The sequence below is a fragment of the Coenobita brevimanus genome, chromosome 85 (assembly GCF_032717465.1).
Source record: "Coenobita brevimanus isolate Jiangsu-jjx chromosome 85, ASM3271746v2, whole genome shotgun sequence".
Taxonomy (NCBI): domain Eukaryota; kingdom Metazoa; phylum Arthropoda; class Malacostraca; order Decapoda; family Coenobitidae; genus Coenobita; species Coenobita brevimanus.
In genome coordinates this window covers 17,097,718-17,125,562 of record NC_137038.1, presented here as the reverse complement: position 1 = coordinate 17,125,562, position 27,845 = coordinate 17,097,718, and the positions used below count along the sequence as shown (strand labels likewise).

The window sequence follows — 27,845 nt, the reverse complement described above, 5'->3', positions numbered from 1 at the left end:
TTTGGGAATATTGGATCCCAGGACGATTATGTCCGGTTAGTGGGGATGTCTGGATAGTGGGCGTTCGGATATTAGAGGGATTACTTACTGTGTGTGTGTGTGTGTGTGTGTGTGTCTCTCTCTCTCTCTCTCTCTCTCTGTATATATATATATATCATCATCAGCCATAACTAGTCCACTGCTGAACAAAGGCCTCCCCCAACCTTTTCCATGAATTCCTTGACTGAGCCAATCTTTGCCACATTTTCCCTGCAAATTTCTCTATGTCATCTCTCCATCTCCTGTCTGGCCTTTTTTTGCTACGCTTACATTCTCTTGGTGTCCAGTCCGTCAGCCTCGTACTCCATCGGTTATCCCTTACTCTTGCTATATGGCCTGCTCACCTCCATTTCTGTTCTTTTATAACTTCTATGATATCTTTGACTTTAGTCTGCTCTCTCACCCAAGTTGATCTTTTCCTGTCTTTTAAAGATATTCCCAACTTTGACCTTTCCATTGCTCTCTGAGAACGGATTAATTTATTTTCCATTGATTTTGTCAGTTTCCAGGTCTCACAACCATACGTCATAGCTGGAATTATACATTCGTTATACAGTTTTCATTTCATACAAACTGGCAAGCTACTTTTCATAATGTCTCTATGTTTACTGAAAGCTTTCCATCCAATTGTAATGCATCTTTTTATTTCGCTATCATGATCTTTCGTTAAATTTAGTATTTGTCTCAAGTAGTTGTACTCCTTAACTTCTTCAAGAATTTCATCGCTTATTCTGATAACGCTCTTTGGTGTTTGTGAATTAAACATTACTTTAGTTTTACTTCGGTTCATCTTCAGTCCTACTTTCAGACTTTCTCTGTTCAGGTCATTTAACGTTTCTTGCAATGCCTCTGCTGTTTCCGAGATTAGGACAATGTCAACTGCAAATCTTAACCCTTTAACCCCTACACCGCGGGCTTGTTTACCAATAACTTGCGTGTGCCGCGGGGTTATTTGGGCTCCGACAGACTCTCAAAAAATATTTGCCAAAAATCAGTTATTAGTCCTAGAATAATAAAATTACATATGCTTATGGCACATACCTTCAGCTTTCTCCTGGAATGATTGTTGAGCCTTCGTCGGTTACCGTAGGACTTGTGGAGACCTCTGAAGTAGGGTAACGAAGTCTCCACTTTACACTTCCCGACAACCCGTAATATGATTACCACAGCCAGATACAAACACTATAAACACTATTCTACAATTTTCAAGTAGTTTGGGATCCATACTAAAAAAAAAAAACACTGTGAAAGCGATGGAAATTACGAGCGCGTCTGATCGTCGCACTGGCACTAGTTCGCTCATGGTAGTCTGTCATTTATTATTCATAAAACCCCTCACACTTTATATTTCTATTACTATATAACACTTATATATATCTACAGTCTTTATCCATAAGTTTCCTTCAGTAGTATTAGTTTATTGTCACTGTAGGGATTCAATTTCTTTCAGTAAAATACGTAGCATTCACTTTCTCGTCCTGTATACTGGCATTGAGAGTGAATGTCACTTTCATCTTCACTGTCATAACTCATAGCATTCAGACATGCTAGAGTGAAACTTTCACTTTCATTACTCCTAGGGTATATACTCGTATTCTTATAATACTACTCATTTACATTTCTATTTACGTTCTCTATTTTATTTACGTTATTTACATTTCTATTTTATTTACACTGTGTTGTGCACTGTCACTTGAAATAACTTATAAAACTATTTTCCATTGTTCACGTATATTTCCATTCATTACTTTCACTTGCTGTTTACACATTATTTACACATTATTTACAATTCCACTTGCACTGTTTTACTCAATAGAAAGATCGTAGTCACTCTTTTATCAATTGTCAGCCCTTTACCTCTTTCCACACGAGGTTTAGTAGGGGGTAAAGGTCACAGAGCCATTTGCATGGGGGTGAAAAAAGGCCTTGAAGTCAGCAAGATGAAACATACGTCCTCTCACTTCGGAAGATGAGAGTACACTGATAACGCAGGGGCAGCCTAGAGGCCTGCTTTAGGGGTTATTCAGAGTTACCAATATTACTTCTTGAAACAGCTAAGTCTAGCACTGATATGATTGGCAGGAAATCTAGACAATACATTATAAATTTGGTAGTTCCAGGTGAATGTAAATATTCTCCCTTCCCTCCTTACATGTATATTTATTACGAAAATAGATTAGAGGCCTACTTAGGAGATATATAATCAGAGCTACCAATGTTAAATCTTGAAACAGCTTTGTGTAGCACTGATATGATTGGCAGGAAATCTAGACAATACATTATAAATTAGGTAGTTCCAGGTGAATGTAAATATCACTTAGGCTTCTCCCTTCTCTCCTTACATGTATATTTATTACGAAAATAGATTATACGGCATATTTCAAGGGGAAAAAAACAGCGAAAATTAGCGAACGAGTGCACGTGAGGTGTTGTCAGGTGATAATTAGCCAATTCCAGGTGTATGGCACTCTCACTTACCTGATTTCTTTCTTGTATATATTATTTGGTATAAGAATACGACATAGGGCTTATTTCAATGGATGAAATCAGTGAAAAATTCCAGGGATGATTTACTTAGCGTAGCATGGCCGGGCAGGCGAGAGCATAGGGTAATGGAGGGGGGTTAGGGAGGGGAGTCAAGAATGGGGAGAAATGGCTAAATTGTCAACAATGGATGGGAGTACAGATGAGATTAGGAGTGCTGACTAGTGTTGGACATTGTCAGTACTGATAGATGATACAAGCCCCCACTTGAAAGCCCGGGTGAATTCAAAATAACACAGAATCACAAAAGCGACGCCCCGCGGTATGATCCCTTGCTCCCAAGCGTCACAAAAGTGACACCCCGCGGTTAAGGGGTTAAGTCCGGGTCGGGTCTTAAGACGGGTTCTCTTGATGGATACCGGGTCGGGACTTTTGAGTAAAAGAGCCTCAGGCAACGGGTGGCATCGTTTGATACCCCCCACCTTCCATGTTGCACTCAGAAGGGTCTGGGCTCTGACGTCATATGTAAACAAACCTGCTTGTACAAATGTACCGGGTTTTGGAGTGGATTTTTTTTTCATTTTCACATTTTATGCTCAAATAATTACCTAAAAATGACTCATAAATCATAAAATAATTTTCTACAAACAAATATATGCCTAAAATCCTTCAAAAATATGCTGTAATAACAGTACATGTGACCGATTTTTTTTTCACGTCTGCAACGCGCAGAGGTTAGGCAGCGCGATTGTGCTTATCATGGAGTTAGAGGGAAGTCTTCATTTTTCGCCCTCAGCACAGTCTTCAGATGAGATGGCAGAACCGGACAGCACTTTGCAGAACTCTGAAGTGACTAGTAGACTTGGTGAAGAGAGGGAAGTGCATGACATCGCCGATTTTGAAGGATTTTCGGACAGTGATACACAAACTCCGTCAACCTCAGGGGTATCAGTGAGTAGTGCTGGCGTGAAACGTAAGTTATCGCCAGGTTTGGAGTACGATAGTGATGACCAGGAGAGTGGTAGTGACAGTGAGGGGATGGCACAGGAGAGTGGTAGTGACAGTGAGGGGATGGCAGACAGTGACAGTGATGGATTTATTCCCGTGAGTGACGAGAGTGATGATGATTCAGACCTAAGTGATGATGATGATGATGATCCCAGGGTGTGTGACCCTCCCCGTAGGCCTTGTGGTATTGGTAGTGCTGGTGGATCTGGGTTTATCTGGGCAAATGGTGATAGATTCATACCAAATTGCTATAGATTTGATGCAACTCACAGTGGAGTGACAAGGGCTGCTGGAGTAGACAAAAACAGTTCTGAAATGGAGTATTTTCTCCTGTTTTTTGATGGTGAAATTCTTGATTATTTGGTACAAGAAACCAATAGATATTGTCAGTTCATGAAGGACAAACATCCTTTTTCTCCACACAATAAAATGAAACGTTGGTATGATACCAGTGTACCTGAAATGTACACATTTCTTGCACTCACTCTTCTGATGCCACAAGTAAAGAAGCAAAATGTTCGTGACTACTGGAACCGAGATCCACTGATTTATACCCCAATATTTCCCAAGTACATGCCCAGGGACAGGTACCAGCTACTCATGCGATTTATTCATTTCACAGACAACAACCATCCCAGTACTGATGACCGCCTTTGGAAGGTTCGTCCAGTAATTGAAAAGATAAGGGAGCGTATTCGCTCCTTCTTTGCACCCTATCAGAAACTTGTTATTGATGAAAGTCTCATTCTGTTCCGTGGCAGACTTATATTCAAGCAATACATTCCCTCCAAAAGACACAGATTTGGAATAAAAATTTTTGTTATTTGTGACTGCCTAACTGGCATAGTGTTAGACATTATAGTGTACACTGGCACTGATATTGATGTACCTGCAAGAGATCCCCTAGGATTTTCTGGCTCTGTGGTAAAAAAATTGATGGCACCATTTCTGAACAAGGGACATGTTTTGTATACTGATAATTGGTATACTTCCCCATCCCTGTGTAGTTTCCTTCATGATCATAACACTGGTAGTTGTGGGACAGTCCGGAAGAACAGGAAATATATTCCAAAGTTTGGAGGACGTAGTGCTCGAGGAACCTGTGAGCTCTACAGGAGTGATCCTTTGCTGTGTGTCAGATGGACAGATAAACGGGAGGTTTGTATGCTGAGCACCTTCCATCGTGGCAACTTGATTCCATCAGGAAAAGTGGACTATAGAACAAAAGAACCAGTCCTCAAACCGGACGTAGTAACTGATTACACAAAAAATATGAGACTTGTTGACAAGTCGGATGCCCAAATAGGTACTGTGGAGTGTATCAGACGTACCGTAAAATGGTACAAGAAGTTATTTTTTCATATGGTTGATTTGTCAATGCTGAATGCCTACCATATGTACAAGGCAGAAACCCAAAAGAAGAAGTCACTGAGGCACTTTGTTCTGGAAGTGGTGAGACAACTGCTCACCAAGTATGGAACACTGAACAAAGACCGTCCTGGACGCCACTCTGAACTAGCTGCTGACAGACTTGTAGCAACGGGATTCGCCAATAGGCACTATCTACAAAAGCTGCCTCCAACACATACCCAAAAGACTGGACAGCGATCATGTCATGTCTGCCTTCATTCTGTGAGAAAGCCGTGGAAGAACAACCGAGTGAGCACATGGTGTAAAGAATGTGGTGTCGCACTATGTTTTGAGTGTTGGCGTGACTACCACACACTTGCAAAGTTCTAGCCAAACAGAAGTAATGGATAACAAGAAGAAAAGTTTTGTTGAATGAGAGGAAATAAGTTCTGTTCTGATTAGTGGAAGCACAGGTAAAAGTTCAGAAGTTGAAATTAGTTTTTTGAATATGGAAATAAGTTCTGTTTTGAAAATAATTGTACACAGAAGCAAGAAATAAGTTTTTCTAATAAGAGAAGAATGTTCTGTTCAAACTATAAGAACAAGAAGAAAAGTTTTGTTGAATGAGAGGAAATAAGTTCTGTTCTAATTACTGGTAGCATAAGTAAAGTTCAGAAGTTGAAATTACAATTTTTTGAATATGGAAACAAGTTCTGTTTTGAAAATAATTGTACACAGAAGCAAGAAATAAGTTTTTCTAATAAGGAAAGAATGTTCTGTTCAAGCTATAAGTGAAAACACCAGATAGAAAAATGTTGTTTGTTTACCTTCTGCGGCATCCTCATGGAATACCCATACTGCATTCATCAGCTTCATCAGCTGTAATTTCAGTAATGGGTAGGTAAAATATATTTATTTTATTATTTTTATTGATATTTCATCATTATCCATCATCCCAAACACATAAATCATAAAAATATGACATGTCAAATTTCCCGAAACTTTTGCCTCCCGGGGCATGTCTGCGGATTCTCAGTTGCCTCACAGAGGGGTTAAATGGTTTAGCTATTCTCCATCAATGTTCACTCCTTCGTTTTCCCAGTCTATCTTTCTGAGATTACTTTCTAGGCATGCTGTAAATGATTTTGTTGAAATTGTATCTCCCTGACGCACGCCCTTCTCAATCTTAATTTTGTCTGAATCCTTATGTAATTTAACTGTAGCAGTTCCCTCTTTATATATGTTTTCGAGCAGGTTTACAATGTTCTCATTCACTCCTTGTTCTCGCAATGAACTTATGTGCTCCACTGAGTCGAAGGCCTTTTTGTAATCAACAAAACCTAAGCATAGTGGTTTATTATATACTGTAGTTTTCTCAATTAGCAGATTCACTGTGTGTAGATGATCAATGGTCGAATCCCGCTTCGAAGTCCTGCCTGTTCACGAGATTGGTTTTCCTCCATAATTGTTGTTATTCTGTTCGTAAGGACTTTAGTGAAGAGTTTGTAAATGACTGATAATAGGCTAATGGGTCGATAGTTACTAAGATCTTTTGAGTCACTTTTTTTGTAGAGTAAAATAACTATTACATTACACCATGTTCTGGGAATTTTCTTCTGTTTTATACAGTGGGTAAATAAGTGAGCAAGCCTATTTTTACTTCTACTCCGGCATCCAACAGTAAATCTGTTACTATTCCATCTTCCAGAGCCTTCCCTCTTTTCATATTTTTAAGACAAATATTTACTTCATCTGGTGTTACCTCAGGCATTTCGCTTGTGTCAACTTTTCTGATCCATGTTTCTCTTTCTTTTTTCTTCTCTTTTTCTTTTGTCGATGAGCTTATTTAATTCTGCTCGTTCTATTTCGTCGTTCTTTGTCTTTACTTTCATTTCCTTTCGTTTTTCCATAAGCTCGATTGTCTTTTCTGAATACTTCTTGGCTTTGGTTGTATTAGGTTTTCCTACTACCTCTGCTGATTCCCTTAGCACTTTTGTTAGTCTGTTATTCAGCTCATCAGTGTCAAATTCAGCATTACTTAGAGCCTGAAATCTGTTCCTTATTTCCAACTGAAAGACGACTTTGTTTTCATTTACTGTTATTGGGCATATCTTTTTGTCTTTAATCATCTTCTTTCTTTTATTTCTGAAATTGAATCTGGCTGTGCAACCCACCATTCTGTGATCACTATCTATATTTACTTTGTTCATAACTGTGACATTTGTGATCGTGTTATTCTTATCTGCTATAATGAAGTCGATTTCATTCTTTGTTTTTCCATTTGGGCTTCTCCAGGTCCACTTTCTTCCTGTTCTTTTGTGGAAGAATGTATTCATTATTCTCTTGTTAAACATTTCAGCAAAATTTACCAGCATTTTTCCTGTTTCATTCCTTTCTATTCTATTCTATTCTATAGCCAGATGCCCTAATCCCGCAAAGAGTGGCCGCAGACAAAACGCCTCCAAGTCGCTCTGTCACCCGCCATTTGACTACCCTCCCCCCAACTCACCCCCCCCCTCCCTCATATACCTCTCAACTCCATCCCTCCACCTCATCCTCGGTCTACCTCTCTCTCTCCCTCCCTCCACCTCACCTACATACACCCTCTTAGTCAGTCTTTCATTCTCCATTCTCTTCACATTCCTTTCTCCTACTCCAAATTTTCCCATACATGCTTCTCCATTTTTCAACTTTCCAACTTTTGCATTGAAGTCTCCCATGAGTATGGTATATGTTGTCTTTTCTTCTTCCATAATCTGGGAGATGTCGTCATAGAATGTTTCTATTTCTTCATCTGGGCCTTGAGAATTTGGTGCATATACTTGTATGACTTTCATGGTACAGGAAGCTCGCCCCCAACGCGTGGGTTTCGTTCCTAACGTGGCGCGTTCGGCGCGAAACCGCGTAAGTTTTAACTACTCCTTATTTTGCTTCCTAGATCTCCTAAATGTGGTCTTTTGCTGTTATCTGCCATTGGTAATCAATATGAAACACTTTAAGTGGTTAGAAGGTTTATTTAATGTTATAACATACAAATACAGTACTGCACAGCAAAACTTCAACATACAAATACGTAAACACAAGGCAACATTCCGACGCTGACTGGTTTCGGCGTCGGAATGTTGCCTTGTGTTTACGTATTTGTATGTTGAAGTTTTGGTGTGCAGTACTGTATTTGTAAGTTATAACATTAAATATACCTTCTAACCACTTAAAGTGCTTCATATTGATTACCAATGGCAGATAACAGCAAAATACCACGTTTAGGGAGTCTAGGGAGCAAAATGGTTTCTGGACTATTCGCTGTCAAGCCAGTTCGCCGTCACAACAATAACAAGACAACATAGACTTTGATGGATCCCCCTGAAATATAGTTATTAAAGTATTGATTAATTAATAATAAGTATATTTATAAAAGTATTGATTAATTAATAGTACAGTATTTATAGAATGACGGGGAATCATACAGGGTGCGAATTGTCCTGATGGGGAATCGTTCATGTTTTGACGGGGAATTGACATGATGGCGAATTGTCTTGGAACCCACCGATCATGTGTAATCTATAACTGGTTACAAGGCTTTATTTAATGCTTTAACTTTCTTTAAGTGCTTTAAGTTACAAGTGCATACCAGAATAGTAAATATTTAACTTACAAATACAGTACTGTGGAAAAGCAGTACAGCAAATATTTAACAAACAAATAAGAAAGGTAATATTCTGACGCCTATCAGAAAACTGGTTATAAGACTTTATTTCTTGCTTGAACGTTATTTAATTATACTTTAACTTGCACATAAACTTACCAGAACAGTACTGTAAATATTTAACTTACAAATACAGCACTGAGGAAAAGCAGTACAGCGAATCACATCACGTGATCAAAACAAACCGTGCATGCTGAGTTGATGTTCGAGGATTTGGCCTATCAAAGGCCTCTCTTGCGTATATATATAGTTTTCGTAATGGTTCTTTAATCTTACGTTATCTTATACATATCCCAGCACTAACCATGTATAATTGCGAGCGCGTTCGGTGAGAACGTGTTCTGGGCGGGTTTACTGTATATTTTTTGCATAGTCTAATGACAACAAATGCTGCTCTGTCAGATACACTGCTGAATTTAACAGTGTTGTCTGCAAGATTTCTGTTAATTAGAAATCCTACACCACTAACTCTTTCATTTTCCTTTTCTCTGTAGTAAAATAGGTGTTTGCTGTCTTTGAGCTGAATTACTTTTTCTACTTTTCTGCGGATCTCACTCAAACCTACAATATCCCAATCAATGTTTTCCAGTTCAGTCATCAGGTTATCAAGTTTGTAGTCTTCTTCAAGGCTTCTTACATTGAATGCATAGATCTTCATCAGTTTCAGTTTCTTTAACATCCAAGAGTTTAATTTTCCAACACAGTTCCTACTCACTTTCGGTGGCACACTGCCTGTAAGCACAGGAGGCAGTGCGGTTCGACCTTTAGTAGACGATGATCCAACAGGAATGCCTGTCAAATCATTTGCAATAGAACTCATGTTTGGTTGGGAGGATTGTGGCAAATAATCTCACCTCCATGCCACATAGTTTCTGGTGAGATGTAATTTTTTTATCACCTTATTTGTTATATTCGGTGGAGCCTTGTATATCTATAGGGGGTCCCATGGTCCGCGCTGTCTAAGACAGTCCTCGTATATCTACAAGGCCTTCCCCTATCCACCACCAGAGGACGTGCCAGGTAGCAGTGGGATCCTGCCCTTGGATATAAATATATATATATATATATATATATATGTATATATATAAGCACACACACACACATACAGTATCTATATATGTATGTATGTATCTATATATATATATATATATATATATATATATATATATATATACAGTAATCCCCCCATCATCCGTTGTAATAGAGCCAAAGGTATGTCCAGAAAATGGCCCCGTCCAGATAGTGGGCCATAGCCTCCTGGACTGGTACTTATGGACCCTAACCCACTCTGACTCAGAAAAACACCTACACAGCTCCCTACTGGACATGCATTGCACCTATTTAAGACCCAATTCACACCAATAAGGGACATAAAAGAACAAAATAAATGCAAAAGAACCAGAGAATGAGGTTTTAGAGGTGAGTAAATACAATATTAAACATTCTGGGTACTTAAAAGAAGTCCCTGGCTCCTGGACTGATTACTTATGGACCCTGACCTAGCCTAACTGAGAAAAACACCTCCCTACTGGACATGCATAGCACCTAAGACCCTATTCACACCAAGAAGGGACATTAAAGAGTGAAATGACGTTTTAGAGGTAAGTATGGAAAATACAGTACAATATGAAACATTCTGGTTACTTACAACAAGTTACTGGCCATCTCGATGAATAACCCGCCTCCTCTCAGACTCTGACAGTAAAAAGGAGTACCTGAAGCGCCTGCAGTACACAGTACATGAAGTCTTGCACTGAACTTAGTCATTTGCACTCATAATTCCATTCTCTTAACACTGCGCACTCTAGTCTTACTTGCGCTCCATTGTACCTTAATGAAATAAGTGTTACACTGTGCACTTTAGTCTTTGCACTCAGAATTTAAATTTCTTAACACTGCGGACTATTTTTTTCACTGCACAACACTGTAAATTCCCGTGTGGTCTAGTGGCGAGTTCTTGCTGTTTATTCACTGTCAGAGTCTGAGAGTAGTTGATGCAGTTGGCCTAGGGGTGCGTCGCTGGGACGTGGTGATGGACTACCCACTGCAGATGACTCTGAAGAGAGGCGCAAACTCACGTTCAGTGGTGACTCCGTGCCTGATGTGCTGGGCTGTGGCTCGGAGGATGAGGGCCTGTCCTGCGGAGCCAATGATGTGGAGCCAGGGTTGGGCACATCGGGGGTCACGTGTCTGAAAAAGCAGTCAGTGGTTGATTGACGCAAGGAACGACGATTTTGACGATTAATGATGCTCTACCTGAAAGCACGCACTTCCTCCACAAGTCCTAAGGGCCCCATCTCCCTGTCGCAGTCTGGGTGTTCCAGGTAGTCGAGAACGAACTCTACATGTTCCCGGAGTGCACTCAGCTTGGGGATGGCTGGAGTAGTGTCATGCTGGGAGGAGTCCGCAACATCGTCGCCATCCTCGTCGAGATCTTCAAGGTGGGTACTGACACCTGCAACTGAAGATGCGACCTCGATATCAGACATGGTCTGATACCGAGGATCGCCCTTGTCGTCATCCAACCACTCACACACTTCATCCACATCACCATCTTCGCCATGCGCACGTAGACGTGTATGGAAATCATCCACATCAAAACCTAGGAAATCGTACTCCGCATCCGTTCCGAGAAGCAGACGAGACCAACCATTTTCTAGAGTCTTGACAGGGACTTCCTTCCATGCACTGGCCCAGTTGTTGAGTGCAGACTTGATGATGTTGCGGCCAACGTTTTCCAAAGTCCGCTGGCCTCGTGTGTCCCGTCCCTCCCTGCACTCGTCCTCGTCCTCGAGAACAACCATCACCTTGTCCAAGAACTTCCTTCGGTACAGCCTCTTTGTTGCCACGATCACTCCTTGGTCCATTGGTTGGATGAGAGCAGTCGTATTAGGTGGCATAAACATGCACCTAATGCGCCCATTCTCAGCCACCACATCCTTGTCGCACGGGTGGGCAGGTACATTATCGAGGAGAAGGATGGCCTTTACCTGGTCACGCGGGATTCCCAGTGTCTTTGTCTGGTAATGTATGACCTCCTTGATGAAATGGAGGTGGAACCAGTCTTTGAAGATTTGGGCAGTGAACCATGCCTTCAAAGAATGATACCAAACGAGAGGAAGGACATTCATCACCCCACGAAGACACCGAGGCTGCTTTGCACGGCCAACAATAACAGGCTTGAGCCGGTGCATGCTGTTAGCATTGGCACAACACAAAGCAGATACCCGTTGCTTGCAGAGCTTGCAGCCAGGTACACACTTCTCCGTCTCCTCGGGTTAAGTGTTTGTTGGCAAAGAGCGAAATAAACCAGTTTCATCAGCGTTGTAGACTTGACTGAGAGTGAGGCTCTCCCTGTCAATCAAGCCCTTCATCTTGTGCCGAAACTCCTCTACTCCACCCTCATTGGCGTCCAAAGCTTCGCTATGAGACTTACGGTTAGTAAGGCCATGTTGTATCTTGAACGCGAAGAGCCAACCCTTAGATGCCTTGAAGTCTGGGGCATCATGAAGCCTTGCGAACTTCTCAGCAGCAGCCTTCAGCTCCCTGCCATGCACCAGCACACCAGCAGCATGTTGCTGTTGATATCAAATCAACGTGGAGTGGTCGACTTCAGCATACTGGGGAGTAAACATCATCTTCCTCTCCACGTTGCATTTGCTTTTCGACGAGAAGTCAGCCATGTACTGCATGAGTTTGTCGCGGGATCTCTTGACATCAAACAAAGTAGATTGGGCCAGGTTGTATTCATGGAGGATGCGTGAGGTTGAACATCCCGCGTCCACCTCGTCCAATATCTCCCTCTTCTTCTCCAGAGTCAAAACCACTCTCTTCCTCTTCTCAGGTGACGGGGCCATTATCACACACACTAACAAGAGGCAGGAGAGCAGCAGCAGAGCCTGCAGCAAGTAGGGGACCACCACAAAAGCAAGCACGTGGGCGGCCATGATGGTGAGCGTGCACTCACAGCAAGAGACAGGCGGTAAGTGGCAAGGATGCAGGGGCGCTCTAGTGGATGGCGGCGGAACTATGCACCAAAATACAGCTGGTGTGCACCATGCGCGCTGAGTTCAAATTACGGGGGGGAAAAAGTCAGATTTTTTCTAATTTTTTGCGCTTTTTGGGCAATTTTGGGAATATTGAATCCCTGGACCAAAATGTCCGGTAAATGGGGTGTCCGGATAGTGGGCGTCTGGATAGTATAGAGTTACTGTGTATATATATATATATATATATATATATATACACATACATACATAGTGATAGGTGAGGGTGCTCCCTATTCACTCACTTGATGTAGTGCTGCTCTTGGGTGGCTGCCCTTCTCTTCCTTCCTTCCGTTCCTACTTTCCTCTTATGTCCTTCTTTCCATCTTTCTTTCCTCTTCCTTCTGTCTACAGGTAAATCTATGCTGAGTGACAAGCCAAATGACTTCCTGTACACCAGGAAACCATTTACTGTACTATGCTGGGTGGTAACCATTTAACCAAATTATGGCACCTGGTGGATTAGTGGGTCATTAAGGTGTTCCGGTCAGATTGAGCCTGTGTCAGTGTGTATCCAAGGGGTGGTTGGGTTTTATTTTTCATGTAATGCCACACAGGGATGAGCAAGGCTGGCCGCTGTCATCTTAAATGTCAGGACATTCTTGTTTAGCCCTAAGCTCCTATGTTTCTCATGGGGCAACACAGGCTTATATATACAGTAATCCCTCCACTATCCGATGTAATAGAGCCAAAGGCATGTCCGGAAAGTGGTCCCGACTGGAAAGTGGTCACCTGCCTGCTGGACTGGTACTTAAGGACCCTAATCTACCCTAACTTTGAAACCCACCTAAATAACTCCCAACCGGACATGCATAGCACCTATTTAAACTTATTTAAGACCCTATTCACACCAATAATGAATATAAAGCATGAAATAAATGAAGAGGAACCAAAGAATGAGGAATTAGAAGTGACTGTACCTCAGCCAGGGTAGTTACAGCACGTCTGTGGCCGTCTTCTTAAGGCTTTGGCAGTGGTGAAAATGCTCTTGAAGCACATACAGTAATCCAGTGTTGTGCTGCATTTACAGTAATTCTTTGCACCATGAGTTATAATTGTTTAACACTGCACATTGTTAATTGCACCATGCCAGTTTCAATTGCCAGTTTGCACTCCACAATTAATCCTTTGCACTCTAATTTCTAATTTCTTAACACTGCAAAACACTGTAAATTCCTGTGTGGTCTACTTGCGAGGTATTGCAGTTTAATCACTGTTTATTCACAAAAAAACGAGCATGTGTGGCATCCACTGTGATAAGCATCCACTTGCGATAGAAGTTAAGCAGTAACTGTTGGAGTGTTGGTGATGGGGGAAACAGAGTTACCAGTTCACAATGGCCACATTACCAAACCCCTCAATTTTCATTACCAAATTTAACTTTTCATTACCAAATTCGTAAAGCTAGCATTTATTCTTCACTAATATACAAGCGAAAATACATGTAATCACTGTCCTTATAATTAACACCATGTTGATTATTTTCACGCTGTATAGGCTAGCAGATTAATCAGAGAGAGCAAACAATCCACCATCTCCATCCTGTGTATCCTCATACATGTGAAAAATCCGTTTGGTAATGCATTATTCTAATTCATTACGAAACAAATTTTTCATTACCAAATTGGCCCACATTTGGTTATAAAAAATACCAATTGGCAACCCTGACAGGGGAGGGGGGAGGAAGGATGGGGTGAAGGGGCCATGGTGTAAACAGCTGTTCAGCACCGTGCGGCAATTTCAAATTATGGGAGGGAATTTTTTTTTTTTTTTTTTTTAGGGGGGGGATTCTTTTTCTTTTTTTGGACATTTTTGGGTTCTGAAGGTCCAGGTCCACAATGTCCAGTAAGTGGGGTGTCCGGAAAGTGGGCATCCGGATAGTATAGGGATTACAATATATATATATATATATATATATATATATATATATATATATATATATATATATATATATATATATACCTTCCCTGGGGGTAGGGGGGTTTCAAGAATACTCCCCCAGCATCCCTGCTTGTCGTATGAGGGCCCGAATTATTCTGTTATAGTAAGGTTTAACTGTGTGTAAATATATATATATATATCCTACCCCCATGGGGTAGGGGGGTTTCAAGAATACTCCCCAAGTACCCCTGCTTGTCGTACGAGGCGACTAAAAGGGTTGGTGGTGGGTTAGTGCCCCACTCTGTAAAAAGAACTAACTAAACAAGCAAACAAAGCACCTCGGAGCAGGATGGACCATACGTTGATGACTGAGGAACGGACAAAGGACATTCTGAGGGTGGGGACATGGAATGTGAGAGGAGTGAATGATGAAGTGAAAGAGAGAGAGATTGTTCAGGTGCTCGAGGATGCAAGAGTGGATATATGTGGATTTACTGAAACTAAATGGGGGTGAGAGGGTGAAAGGGAATACGGTTTAGGTATATGTGCGGGAGTTATTGAGAATGAGAGGGCAAGAGAGGGAGTATGTCTGATGATGTGGAAGGAGAATATAAGAGAGTATGGAACACTGGGTGCAAGGATTGTATGGGTGAGGATGAAAGTAGGTGTACAAGCTTGGGTGACTGTATGTGCGTATGCGCCGACAGAGGACCGAGTGGCAAGAGTGAAAGATGAGTTTTGGGCAAGTGTAGAAGCATGTATGGACAAATTTGAGAGGAGCGAGAGAGTGCTTTTGATTGGAGACATGAATGGCAAAGTTGGGAATGTACGAGTGGATGGAGTGGTTGGTCAGTGGGGTGTGCCAGCTGAAGTAGATGGGAATGGTAGTGCTATGGTGGACATCTGTGCTGGTAAGGGATGGCAATAGCTAACACCTACTTTCGGCATAAAATGATCCACAGGTATACATGGAGAGTAATGAGGAGGGTGGATGGTGACCTTGTTGAACAAAAGGCAATGATAGACTATGTGTGTGTGGATGAGTGAATGAGAAGACAAGTATTGGATGCAAGAGTGTGAAGAGGGTGGGGGAATGGAGTCTCGGACCATCACTTAGTGATGGCCAAGGTAAAGCTGCAAAATAAATGGTTGAAGAGACAAAGGGGAAGACAGGAGGAAACAGCTCCTGTGAGAAGAGTGGAGAAGCTGCAAGATAGTGAGAAAATGGCAGAATATAAGAGCATAGTGGAAGAAAGATTGGGAAGGTGTGAATTAGAGCAGATGGAAGGGGTGGAAGACATATGTAAGATATTCACGGAAGAGATAGGCGCAGCGTGTGAGATGGTTTGTGGAGTGAGGAGGAGATGCAAGGGTGTGCAAGGGACAGCATGGTGGAATGATGAGGTGAAACGAGCTGTGGAACAAAAGAAGAAGACATATAGTGAATGGCTAGCAAGTAGAGGTAGGGGAGAAGATGAGAGAGAGAAGAGAGAGGTATATGTGAGCAGGAGAAGGGAGGTAAAGAGACTGGTGAAGGAGAGTAAGAAGAAAGTGGATGAAGAGTTTGGGAGGAATGTGAGTGTGAAATGGAGGGAGAGTAAGAAATTGTTGTGGAAGGAGGTAAAGAAAGTAAAGCAGTGTGAAAGGGGAAATAGTAGGGGAGTGAAAGATAGGAATAATAGATTGTTGGTGGAGAAGAGAGAGAAATTGAGGAGATGGAAGGAGCACTTTGAGGATTTGTTGAATGTAGAGAGTGAGAGCAGTGCGAGTATAAGTGGTTGTAGATTGGCTGGGAGAAGAAGAGATGAGTGGAGGGAGGAAGAGATCAGTAGGGCAGAAGTAGTGGAAGCAGTGAAGATCAAGATGGGAAAGGCCCCAGGAATTGATGGAGTGTGTGGTGAAATGCTTAGGTATGGGGGTAAGATTGTTGTGGAGTGGATATGGAAGTTGTGTAGATTGGCTTGGGAAGGGGGAAGGGTTCCAGAGGACTGGAAATCAGGTATAATTGTTCATATATACAAAGGAAAAGGGGAGAGAGAAGTATGTGGTAACCATAGGGGTATTTGCTTTTTTAGTGTGACATGAATAATATATGGTAGAATACTTATTGACAGGGTTAGGCATATGACAGACGAGCTAGTTGGAGAAGAACAAGGAGGATATAGGAAGGGAAAAGGGTGTGTAGATTAGATATTTGTTCTAAGATGTTTAGTGGAGAAGTATCTAGAGAAGAGAAAGAAAGTGTATGCTGCCTTCATGGTCTTGGAGGAAAGCTTATGACAGAATAGATAGGCCAGGTGTGTGGAAGGTATTAAGAATATATGGAGTGGAGGGGAAATTGTTGAGTGCTGTGAAGAGTATGTACGAGGGAGCTAGGGCTACGGTGCAAGTGGATGGTGAGCTGAGTGAGTTCTTTGATCTCAATGTGGGACTGAAACAGGGTTGTGTGATGTCTCCATGGCTGTTTAATATATACATGGATGGGGTTGTAAAGGAGGTGCAAGGTAGGGCAGTGGATGTGGGGGTGGCTCTAATGAATGAGGGTGAGATTTGGAAGCTTTCGGTGTTGCTGTTTGCTGATGATACAGTATTGTTGAGTGAAGGTGAATGGGATTTGTAAGGTTTAGTGAATGAATTTGGGACAGTGTGTAGGAAGAGAAATCTGAAAGTTAATGTAAACAAGAATAAAGTTCTGGTGTTTGAGAGGATTGAAGTCACAGAATGTACAGTAAGGTTGGATGGTGAGGATATGGAGAATGTGAGTGCATTCAAGTACTTGGGTAGTGTGATGAGTAAGGATGGAATGTTGGGGGATGAAGTGCGTGAAAGGGTACAGCAGGGAAGGAAGGTTTATGGTTCACTGAAAGCAGTGATGAGAAATATGGAAGTTAAGAAGTCACTGCATGATAGTATTATGATCCCTACCCTGATGTATGGAAGCGAGGTGTGAACCTTGCAAGAGGGGAACAAGTCAAGAGTGAGAGGAGTGGAAATGAGTTACTTGAGAGGAGCATGTGGAGTAACATGGAGGGACAGGTTGACGAATGAAGAAGTGAAGGAACGTTGTGGGGTGGATGTGGATGTGGTTGAGAAGATAAAGAAAAATACACTGAGGTGGTTTGGACATATGGAGAGAATGGAGAATCAAAAACTGACTAAGAGGGTGTATGTAGGTGAGGTGGAGGGAGGGAGAGGGAGAGGTAGACCGAGGATGAGGTGGAGGGATGGAGTTGAGAGTGTCACAAGTTGGTGCGATTCAGTATTTAAACAAACTCGTGACATTGAACTTTGGTGGAAAACCACTAATTCTAGTGGAATCCCAATAAGTATCACTCAGTTTAACCGTCCCTGTATTCACCCGATCGGGAGTGTTTTCAGAACATTTTTCACAGTTTCATAAGTGATCATCCTTGCGCGTGACATTGGTGCTTTCGCTGAGTGATTTGTTGTGGGCATGTATCGCTCACAATTATTCTGTTGGCAGTTACCGGGCACTTCCCCAGCCCTTGCCTCATTTGTTTGAATTCAGTCAGGATTAAGATGCCATGAGTGCAGGTTCGTTTGGGCCCACTGTGGAGCAGCGCCGCCGTTGTCCAGCGAGTTCCTGAAATCTCCACTCACTGTGATTCGGCATAGAGGTTCAGCGTGTGTGGCAGCATCCTTCCTAAGTAACGACGCCCAGTTCATTCCGCCTAGCCCCCTTTTCTGACCAGTATTTCTTTTCGTTTTTCCTAGGCATAAGAGTTTAGTTTAGCTTGTGAGTGAGCGAGTGAGTGTATTCTCTTTGTTATTTTGAATTCATTTTGAAACACTGTAAATTTATTTCGTAATCAATAAATTTTCTGTTCTTTTTCTCTTGAGCTTAATGTAATGTAAACCCGTGTTTTATTTTTCCACATTAAATTCTTCCTTAGCCTTTATTCTTTTTCTGTGCCTGCCCTCCTCTCTTCCTATTTCTCCCATCGTTCCTGTCACTACTTAATGCTTTTCTTTCCGTTACAGGTGGCTTCACATTGAGTGACAAGCCAAATGGTTTCCTGTAAGCCAAGAAACCATTTACAACGCTGGGTGGTAACCATATAACCAAACCATACATGCTCCCTACGTGTCAATTGGGTTGGTGGAGGGTTAGTGCCCTTCCCTGTAAAACAAATAACTCAGAGTCAAATGGCCACCCCGTAAAGGATTATGGCATCTGGCAATAGATAGATAGATAGAAGTTTACTTCACTTACCACTCCTAGTTTGCATAACGCTTTGCATTATTCATAACTGGTACTTAGGCCAGTCCTTTTGTATTAAGCTTAAAATCCGTTGTGCAACCAAGAGTTAATGCATCAGCAAGAACCTGTTTACCATTCATAGCATTAGTTATTGTCAGGGGTGGAGTCACTTTCTCGTGAGGCTAGCAGTACTAACAAACAGCATTTGTGAGTAACTAGTCTCTGCTGTGTAGTGCTGAGAAAGTAAATAAATTCTCGTCCTTAGAGAATTGGCGAAGTAAGCCGGAATAAAGTAATCATTGCTTGATTTTCACAAGTCAGTTCTTTGTCTCTATTTTCAAGCAAAACACATAACCTTTATCCAACTTTTAAATTCTTAAAAACCCCGTGACAGAGAGGTATATGAGGGAGGGGGGGAGTGAGTTGGGGGGGGTAGTCAAATGGTGGGTGACAGGGCGACTTGGAGGTATTTTGTCTGCGGCCACCCTTTGCGGGATTAGGGCATCGGTCTATTTATATATATATATATATATATATATATACTGTATATATAAAATTCAGTTTTAACCAAACTTAGGGAAAGAGTGTGTGGATCAGCCTGGGAGTAAACCTGTTGTTCTTAATAGCAATAGGTCACTGGTAAGGTCAGCTTAAATAGTTTTTGTTCAGCTTAGACCAAACTTTTGGAAGGGTTGTGGATCAGGCAAGTTTATAGGGATTTTATTTGGAAAAGTCAGAGGGCAAGGTCACAAGGAAAGGTCAAAGGACAAGGTGAACTCAGTTTTAATTCAGTTTGAACCAAAGAAGGGAGAATATTTAAGGCTCAGGAAAGAACAAAGGGATTCAGTTTTGAGAAATATCAGTCAGATGTCAAGGTCACAGATCAAGGTCATAATGTCACCTGTGTGAATGTGTGATCAAAATTGCTAAAACAATGATCTGATTTGAAACAGACTGAATGAGTTGAGGATCACCCAATTGATTAACCTATTATTTTAGAGAACAGTAGGTAAAAAGTTCAGTCATTTGGGAAGGTCTGTTTAAGCAGTTTTACCAGTTTAGACTAAGCTCTGTGAAAAGGTTTGGGTTAAAGCAAGGATAAAGACATTTGAATTTAAGAACAATGAGTCAAGGATGAACGTCATAGGGAAAGGTCAAAGGTCATGGTCACTGGGCAAAGGAAACTTACACATATCTGATTTAATTGGAGTCAAAGTTGGCAGAAATGTTAAGGGTTAGGCAAGAATGAAATAGAGTAGTGTACTTCAGTATTGTGAATAATCTGTCAAAAGCCAAGGTCACAGGGTAAAGTCAAATATTTGGCCTGCAGCCCAGTTGGTGGGAGTAGGTGTTGCACTCTCAGTGTTCCTACTTGTTTCATTTGTGTTTGTAGGTTGGTATAGAACTGTGATATAAAAACAATTATCATTGAGCACACAGTGCCACAGTAAGTGATTTGAGTCATGAAGTGTGTGACTGATCAAAAAATTCTTAATCAGTTATTATTCATGATTAATGGAAAAAAAAAAAAAATCATAGCCAGAACTGAGGCCTTGGCTTCATGAAGCTGACTACACTCCTAGTGGAGCAATAAAGGATATAGCAATACACAAAAAATTGACATCTGAGTATCAGTATGTACTGTACTGGACAGGTACCAATTTTCTCCAGTATCTAGCAAATAATGCTAACCTCTGTCTCAACTCTCTTTCACAGCCTGATGCCACGGGAGGTGTACAAGGCCTTCCTAGATTTCATGGATACTGGGGTGGATGAAGATGACTGCTGATACAAAACAGAAGGAAGTTGAAGGTGAAAGCTGCCATGATGAAACTGAGGAGGTTGAGTGTAAAAAATGTCAGGTAGATGATATGGTAGAGTTGAGATTAACATAACATTGATGACTATAGGGAAAACTAACATGATGTCAGCAATAGGTCATGAGATGATTAAGGGATGGAAGATGAGAGGAAGTACAGGAACTTACTGTGTCATTAATGTTCCTCCATGAATCAACTATTATTAAAATTTGTCCCTCATCGAGAGGGTTACTGCACAGTAATGAACCAATTAACGCTGGACATAAAACACTTTAAAACCTATTGCATGGAACAAACAAATTCTGTCACACCCCTTGCCCCAGTTTTGTGGCGGGTGATGGAGATGCGGGTGGTTTCACCCAAGTTCTCCCTCTCTTCTTACTCCCCCATTCTGAATTTGATAAATTCTTGTGACCACCTGAGGCAGATTACCATGAATTTGGTGATGAGGGTGTCCCGTAACTTCGTGTAGTTGCTGAGGAGGATTGGAGGATCATTTTCTTTATGGGCTGTCCTGGCCATCCTGCATATTTTTTCCACATAAAGTTGACCAATCTTTTGAGATCATCTGGTTGCAGCAAATTTTATTGATAGCATGCTCTTTTTTGAGCCCTCTCCCCCAGCTCTTCTTGCATGATAAGATCTGAAGAAAGTACTGTATATGGCAAATGAGCATCAGGTTAAAAAACAAATATTTGGAAATGGCAATGTACATAATTCAGAGAGAGAGTAACTATTACACTTATGCATAGCTTTGAGAACCCTCTTTGAGACTTCCTCCCTGGTATTAGTCAGGACCTGAAGCCATGTGATATTTGTTCATTGGATAAATGCTAGCAATTTTTCAATGTTCTCCAGCATCCTTCTCCTATAATTTGTGCTAGTGACATGTTCCTTGCTAGTTAATGCCCTCCAGGCCTGAGAGCTTGCTGAATTTTTTCCAGGAGAAGTTCTCCTGTTATGAGTGTGAGAGGAGTTTTATCCAGAGCATACTGCCCTTTTAGTAGGGCTGTGGCCAGGTGAACATTCTTATCAGCCATGACATCCTTTCGGCGGTATATATCCTTGTCCTCTCGGAAAAGTTTCACAAATTCCTCGAATGAATCCCCAGAAGGCATGGTTTCCATGCCCTTCTCAAGTTTGATCTTCCTCAGCTGAACTTGTACACTTGGCATTAGGGATGCTTTATACAACGGACTTTCCTTTGTGAGTTTGTGTAACTTTTTCAAGTGGAAGTTGAGGCATCCAATGCTGTTTTCACAAATTGGGCATGGTCTTTTGGGGTACTGGTGTGTTGTGTCTTTCTTTTCCTGTTTTTTTTTCCTCCCACGGTGGCCCTTTGCACCAGATCTTTCCATGTTTCAAGAACCTCCTCCTGTTTTTCGGTCCCAGCAGCTTGTGGACCTGTGCAAGGTGGCAGTTGATGTTTGCTGCTTTCGTCACACAGCCGAGAATGGGACAGCTGCAGCTGGGGCATGAACCAGGGGCCTTCCTTTGGAGATGGGGAACATTTCTTCCCCACTTTGGCTTCAGCAGGTATTCCCTCCTGGCCTCCAGCTAGTAGAGAGATTTTTTCGAATCATCTGGTAGTCTTCTTTGAGCTCCTTCAGCTTCCTCTCCTTCTCCTCTATCATTGTTTGATATTTTTTATCTAGTTGACTGACTGTCTGGAGGGTTGATAGTTCTTTCCTGAGGTTCTTTTCTCTTCCGACACCCCGCTCAGTGACACAAGGCCTTCATTGAAAAATTCAATTCTTTTTGCCCATTTGGCTTGCTCCTCTGGATCCATGTCTGCATCATGATGGGAGGGAAAAGAGAACAGAAAAAGGTTAGGGATCTGTGAATAATAACCCATTCAGAGGAAATGATAGTTACAATTTACATGTGTTCAAAAGCTAAATGTTAATTCACCATGCAAGAGGATATTTCATATTTCAAAGTGTTCAACAAAAACATATGACTGAAGAACCACAACTTAATCTCACACTCAGTGAGGTCAGCCACGGCTGTGTCCGCCTCTATCTCTGATGCTCTATCTGCCTTCGGCTCTGTTGTGCTCCCGTCTGAGTTTCCTAACAAATGCAAAGGTTTAAATATCAATACAACTACAGAGAAAATATAATTTCCATTATCCTGTTCTTTTCCCTGAGCCTGCCTATAATGGATTTCAGGCTAAGAGGCATACAAGGATTCTGGAACACTTCTCACCCCCTGACACTATGTGTGCATGACCTGTGCTGACTGAGACAATCAAGTCCAATGAAAAGTTAGAAATGTTCATCAACCAAAGCTAAACACTTAGTGTTGCAGAAATGTACAAGTCATAATTTGTAAACAAGATGATATATTTCAATAGAAATTCAGAGCACAATCAGTTAACATCAAATACCTTCTGACAGTTCTGGATGGGCCTCTGATTCATCAGTGCTCTCCTTTGAGAGCCCCATCCACATCTCTTCCTCCTTACGGCCTGCAGCTTTCATACATAAATTTATATTAGTAATTGGCAGTCATTTCACCCGTGTATATGATGAATTATTTCAATAAAAATGGAGAGAACATTTTCCTAACATCAAAGTAATGTACACCTCCTGATGGTCCTGGCTCATTCCTGGCACTTGCCACCCATCCTGAAGGTCCCGGCTGTGGCTCTGTCCTCCTCCCCCTCCCCCTCCTCCTCCTCCTCCTCCTCTTCCTCTTCCTGCTGCTGCTGCTGCTGCAAGTTTCAGACCAAATGTTGCTTAAGTATTAGACATGTATTCCACTTGTCTGTATAACTAATTATTTCATGCAGCTTTTATAGAATAATTCTTTAACACAAAAAATACCTCTCGAGGGCCCTGGTCGTGGCTCACTTCCAGTTAGTGTCTCCTTCTTCTTTTCCTCCTCCTCCTGTCTAGCCTCTGGCTCTGTTGTGCTCCCGTCTGAGTCTCCTGGTAGTGCTGGCAGTTTGAATGTGTTGGCCAGGTCGGCCGACACAGCTGACATACATGTGATGTCTGAGGAGATGGTCGGTGCTTTGATGGGAAGTATAAATCAGTAAATTAATAATTAAATAAAAATATGTATGTATCCCATAATAATAATAGTAATAATAATAATAAGAATCTATCTATCTATCTATTTACCTAGGCTGCTTCCCCCAAGGAAAGGGAGGTAGCCGAGACGGGACGACACACTCCCCATTTACTCATCCATTCAAACACATTCATTCGCATCTTAGCCCCAAAGGGGAGAACAGACAGATCCTCACCGCATCACACCACACAAGGGTCAACTGCGCAATGCAATTGAAATAATTTATTTCAAATTCTTTGAGAAAGAAGGATACCATACCTTTTATCTAATAATACTGTACTGTTAAATCTGACATCGTTGTCCTGTCGGATGTCATTAATGCAATGCTGGAGAATTAAAGAAAAACATAATGTGAATGGAAATCCTGTAAAGTAACAATAAAGTTTTTGACAACTCCTACTACTCCTCCTCCTCCTCCTACTACTACTACTAATAATAATAATAACAATAATAATAATATCATGACTTTGTGGTCATTTTGTTTTAACATTTATTTTCTTTCATTAGACTCACTCATCCTCGACAGGGAGTGCGGCGACGGCTGACCTCTCCTCTTGAGTTTCGAGTTCTGATTCGTAGAAATTCCACTTTCTTTCCTCCCACTTTCAGTCTCAGTTGGTGTTCTGTAGTAATAAAAAGAATATGATGAAGAGTGACTGCATTAATTTATCAGCAGTAGTAACATCATTGGAAACGATTATACGAAATGATATTAAAACACATTGTGTGCTGTATAATTGTTTGTCTTTTGGGGGAGTGGAAAGGAATAGACGAAATATTCCTCATCTCAACTTGTTATAGTTTTGTTGTTATAACTGTTACAGCTTGCTCTTCATTCTGGAGACTCACTTGACTTCAACAGGAGGCATGACATTGGTGGCACTGGGCTCCTGATGGTCATTGCCCTGATCTGCTGGAGTTTTAGCATCATCTTGTGTTCTATAGTAATACAAAGAAATTGATGAAGTGTGACTGGGTTGATAGTGTGATAGTAGTTACATTACTAAAAATATAGAAACTAATTTGTTTTAATACAGATATTATATCATAGAATGGTTTGACTGAGGAGAGAGAGAGAGAGAGAGAGAGAGAGAGATTCACTAATGGTTGGTTGAAATTATTCAGACTCACTCTTCCTGATCATTGACAATGTTCAAGGTATTTCTGGCTCCTCCATCGGCAGATGGATCCACCTCCACCTCTGTCACTACAATTCAGTATTACCAGAATCATCACACAAATTAGGTGAAATATTAGACATTACTAAAGGGATAACTCAATATGTAATGTAATGACCTAGCAGTATTACCATTGCACAATTATATGCATATGTCTGTTATATATACACATCTTACAAAATGTCATACAATAACCAATTTAACCATATTGCATTTGTTCAATTATGTATACAACTTGTTTAAAATGTAATATTACTGGATCATTGCAATATTAACATGAATATTATATCTATGCAGTATTATAATCAGTGTTATGTATTAATAGATTAGCATATGTCAATGATGATTGCTGTTGGAGGACCGTCAGTTGGCGTGACCGAGCGATGTCAGGACTCATAGATAGATAGATGGATGGATAGATAGAAAGATAGATAGAAGCACCAAGCCAGGGCGTAAGATAGGTAGTGTATCAGCAAGAATCAAGCAAAAGGAAATTAGCTTGCAACTCTTAAAGTGAAGGAATGCTGGTCGTGCACCGGAAGCAGTACATACACACAGACATACAGTGTTCTAGAAGCTTCCACGACAGTATAGCACACCTGACACATCCCCAGCTAAACGAGAATGTAGGAATCAGAGCTCAGAAAGGGGCTAGCCATAGAACTGGCAGGTAGTGGAGAGAAGGGGGCTGGCGATCGTAGCAAAAGGTTGGCAGAGAGAGAGCAAGACAGGGAGGTAGCTAGCGGGACTCTGCTTTATACTTCACTCGTGTGTGAGAGACTTTGTTAATATTTCCAGGACAAATAAAAATAGTTGCATACTAATCTTTACCTCTCCTGTCATTACATGACAATGGGAATTAAGATTATCTACTTACAAAACTACTCATGTATAACAACTGCTCGTCCATAAGTCTAATATATGTATAACTGATCTACAAAACACACTACAAGAAGCTATGAAGTTTCTACAAGATGTGGCAGCGGTATGCATGAAACACGTATTTTATGTAGATATAAATGGTAACACTCGTTGGTAGTAAATAAATGCTGTAGTAAATGAATGACTATATACAGTGTAGAATATTTTTTGTTGGTACAAGTATTTAGTGATTGAATTATGCAGATAACTGAAGTAGGTATGTGTACACAATAATTGTAGTGTACGTAATTGTACTGTAATTGTTACATATTGTTTGTAGTTACATAACTGTAACATCTGTAAAATAATTGTATTAACATTGTAATAATATTATAATAACATTGTTGTAGTACAGAATTGTGCTAACACCTTTACCCTTGGTTCTGCCCCTGGTGCCTGATCCTGGATTCTGTGTTGGTTGTCACAGGTTAGTTGAGGATGGTTTGAAAAATATTTTGTAAGTGAAATGTTTGCAAAACACTTGTCAAAGGAAATTAATGATCTCCACAAATGCAGGAATAAGGGAATAAAAAAAAATTGTTCCATTAAAAACAACATGCCTAGTATATTCCTGGAGTTTATATTTTTTACATCTATTATATCAACATACCATGCTTTCAGAGAAACACAATAATTCACACTCACTCTTCATCTGAGGAGGATAACATTAATTTCTTTATGTGCCCCCGGACCACAACGTCTCGTTTCAGCTGGTTGGCAACATCGTAGTATTTGTCTGCCACTTGCAAGGCGTGGCCAGCATACCTTGCCACAGTCTCCTTCTTTCTTGGTGTGAACGTGGGGTTTCTACGGAGGGCTGTAATTAGGCTCCTTCTTATCACCCTGTATCCAAACCTGCTCTCCATTCCTGCTTTTTTGGCCACCAGGACACAATGCTCCTGACATTTTGGTAGCTCATGCCACCACAGGAGGATTTCCCATCTGGTTTCCTTGTAGGAAATGCATAGCTTTTCCTGGCTCGACAGGGCACTGCCAATAGTCGGTACAGTTCAATGAAGGCCTCAAGCTCCTGTGATTCATCTTTATCAAGAATGAGGTAGCAAGGTGAATAACAGATATTCTACACTCTGCAAGAGTATTTTCTTGTTTAAGCTTAGCAGAAAGACAGAAATAAGATATAACACATATATGTTATTGAGAGGGAATATCATAGAGTAAGTGAGGAAAGTGTGGTAAGAATGATGTTCATGTAAGAAATTATTTCAGAGTAAGAATGATGTGAGGAGACAAGTGAGGAGAAAAAAGGAAGTGGCAAATGAAGATCTTGAAAGAAAAATGGATGAAAATTAGTGAAAATAAGAATGTAGTTTTGAAAGAGATGTAGAAACGGTGGTGGAAAAAAGTGCAAAAGTGTGAGGGATGAAAGAGGCAGAATACTAACAAATGTAATGAAGGTAAGGAGCAGATGGAATGAACCTTTTTAAAGTTTGATGAATGGGAATGATGAGAGCAGAGTGTTAACAAACATGGTTGGTGTGGCAGTGTTAAGAGAAAGAATGGAACCCACAGGAAATGTAACGTTAGCAGAAGTAAAGAATGATGTGATGCAGCTAAAGAAAAAGAGCCAGGAGGTGTTAATGAGGTGTATGTAGTCAAGAAAGTGGAATGAATTCTGTTAGAAATATATAAGAGAGAGTGGATGAGTGGAACTACACAAGTAGAGTGGGAAAAAAGCCTGTGATTTTACCCTTGCAAATAAAAGTGAGTGAAGAGAGTGCAGAAACTGTCATAGCATAAGTTCCCAAGTGTTGTAGGAAAAGCACTGCATATGGTAGAATCATCCTAGGGAAAGTAAGGGATGTACTGTATCAGAAGACCTGGTGAGTAATGAAAACAGTGCCTTTAGAAGTGGTAGAGGATGTGTGGATCAAATATTTACGTTGAGACTAGTGGTGGCATTAATGGATCTGGAAAAAGCATACAGCAGGGTAAGCAGAGAAGAATTATGGAAGATTTTGTTTAGTTTCTCTTTTTTTGCTTCATCCATATCAGATTTCAGCATCTTGACTGTCATCACTAATGTTTTGACCATATCATATATCTTGGCCTCTGTGTCAGATCTTTCAAATTATGGTTCTTGGTGTTGTGTTA

General features: G+C 41.0%; 1 protein-coding gene across 1 annotated transcript in view; it reads left to right on the top strand.

Moving 5' to 3' along the window:
* Nucleotides 1-20,569, top strand: part of LOC145410366 (epidermal retinol dehydrogenase 2-like) — a 598,304-nt gene extending 577,735 nt beyond the window's left edge. The window contains exon 8 of the mRNA XM_080280518.1: nucleotides 20,453-20,569. Within this exon, the coding sequence (XP_080136644.1) occupies nucleotides 20,453-20,525 (73 nt within the window). The 3' untranslated portion in view covers nucleotides 20,526-20,569. The remainder of the gene's footprint in view (nucleotides 1-20,452) is intronic.
* The last annotated feature ends 7,276 nt before the right edge of the window (nucleotides 20,570-27,845 follow it).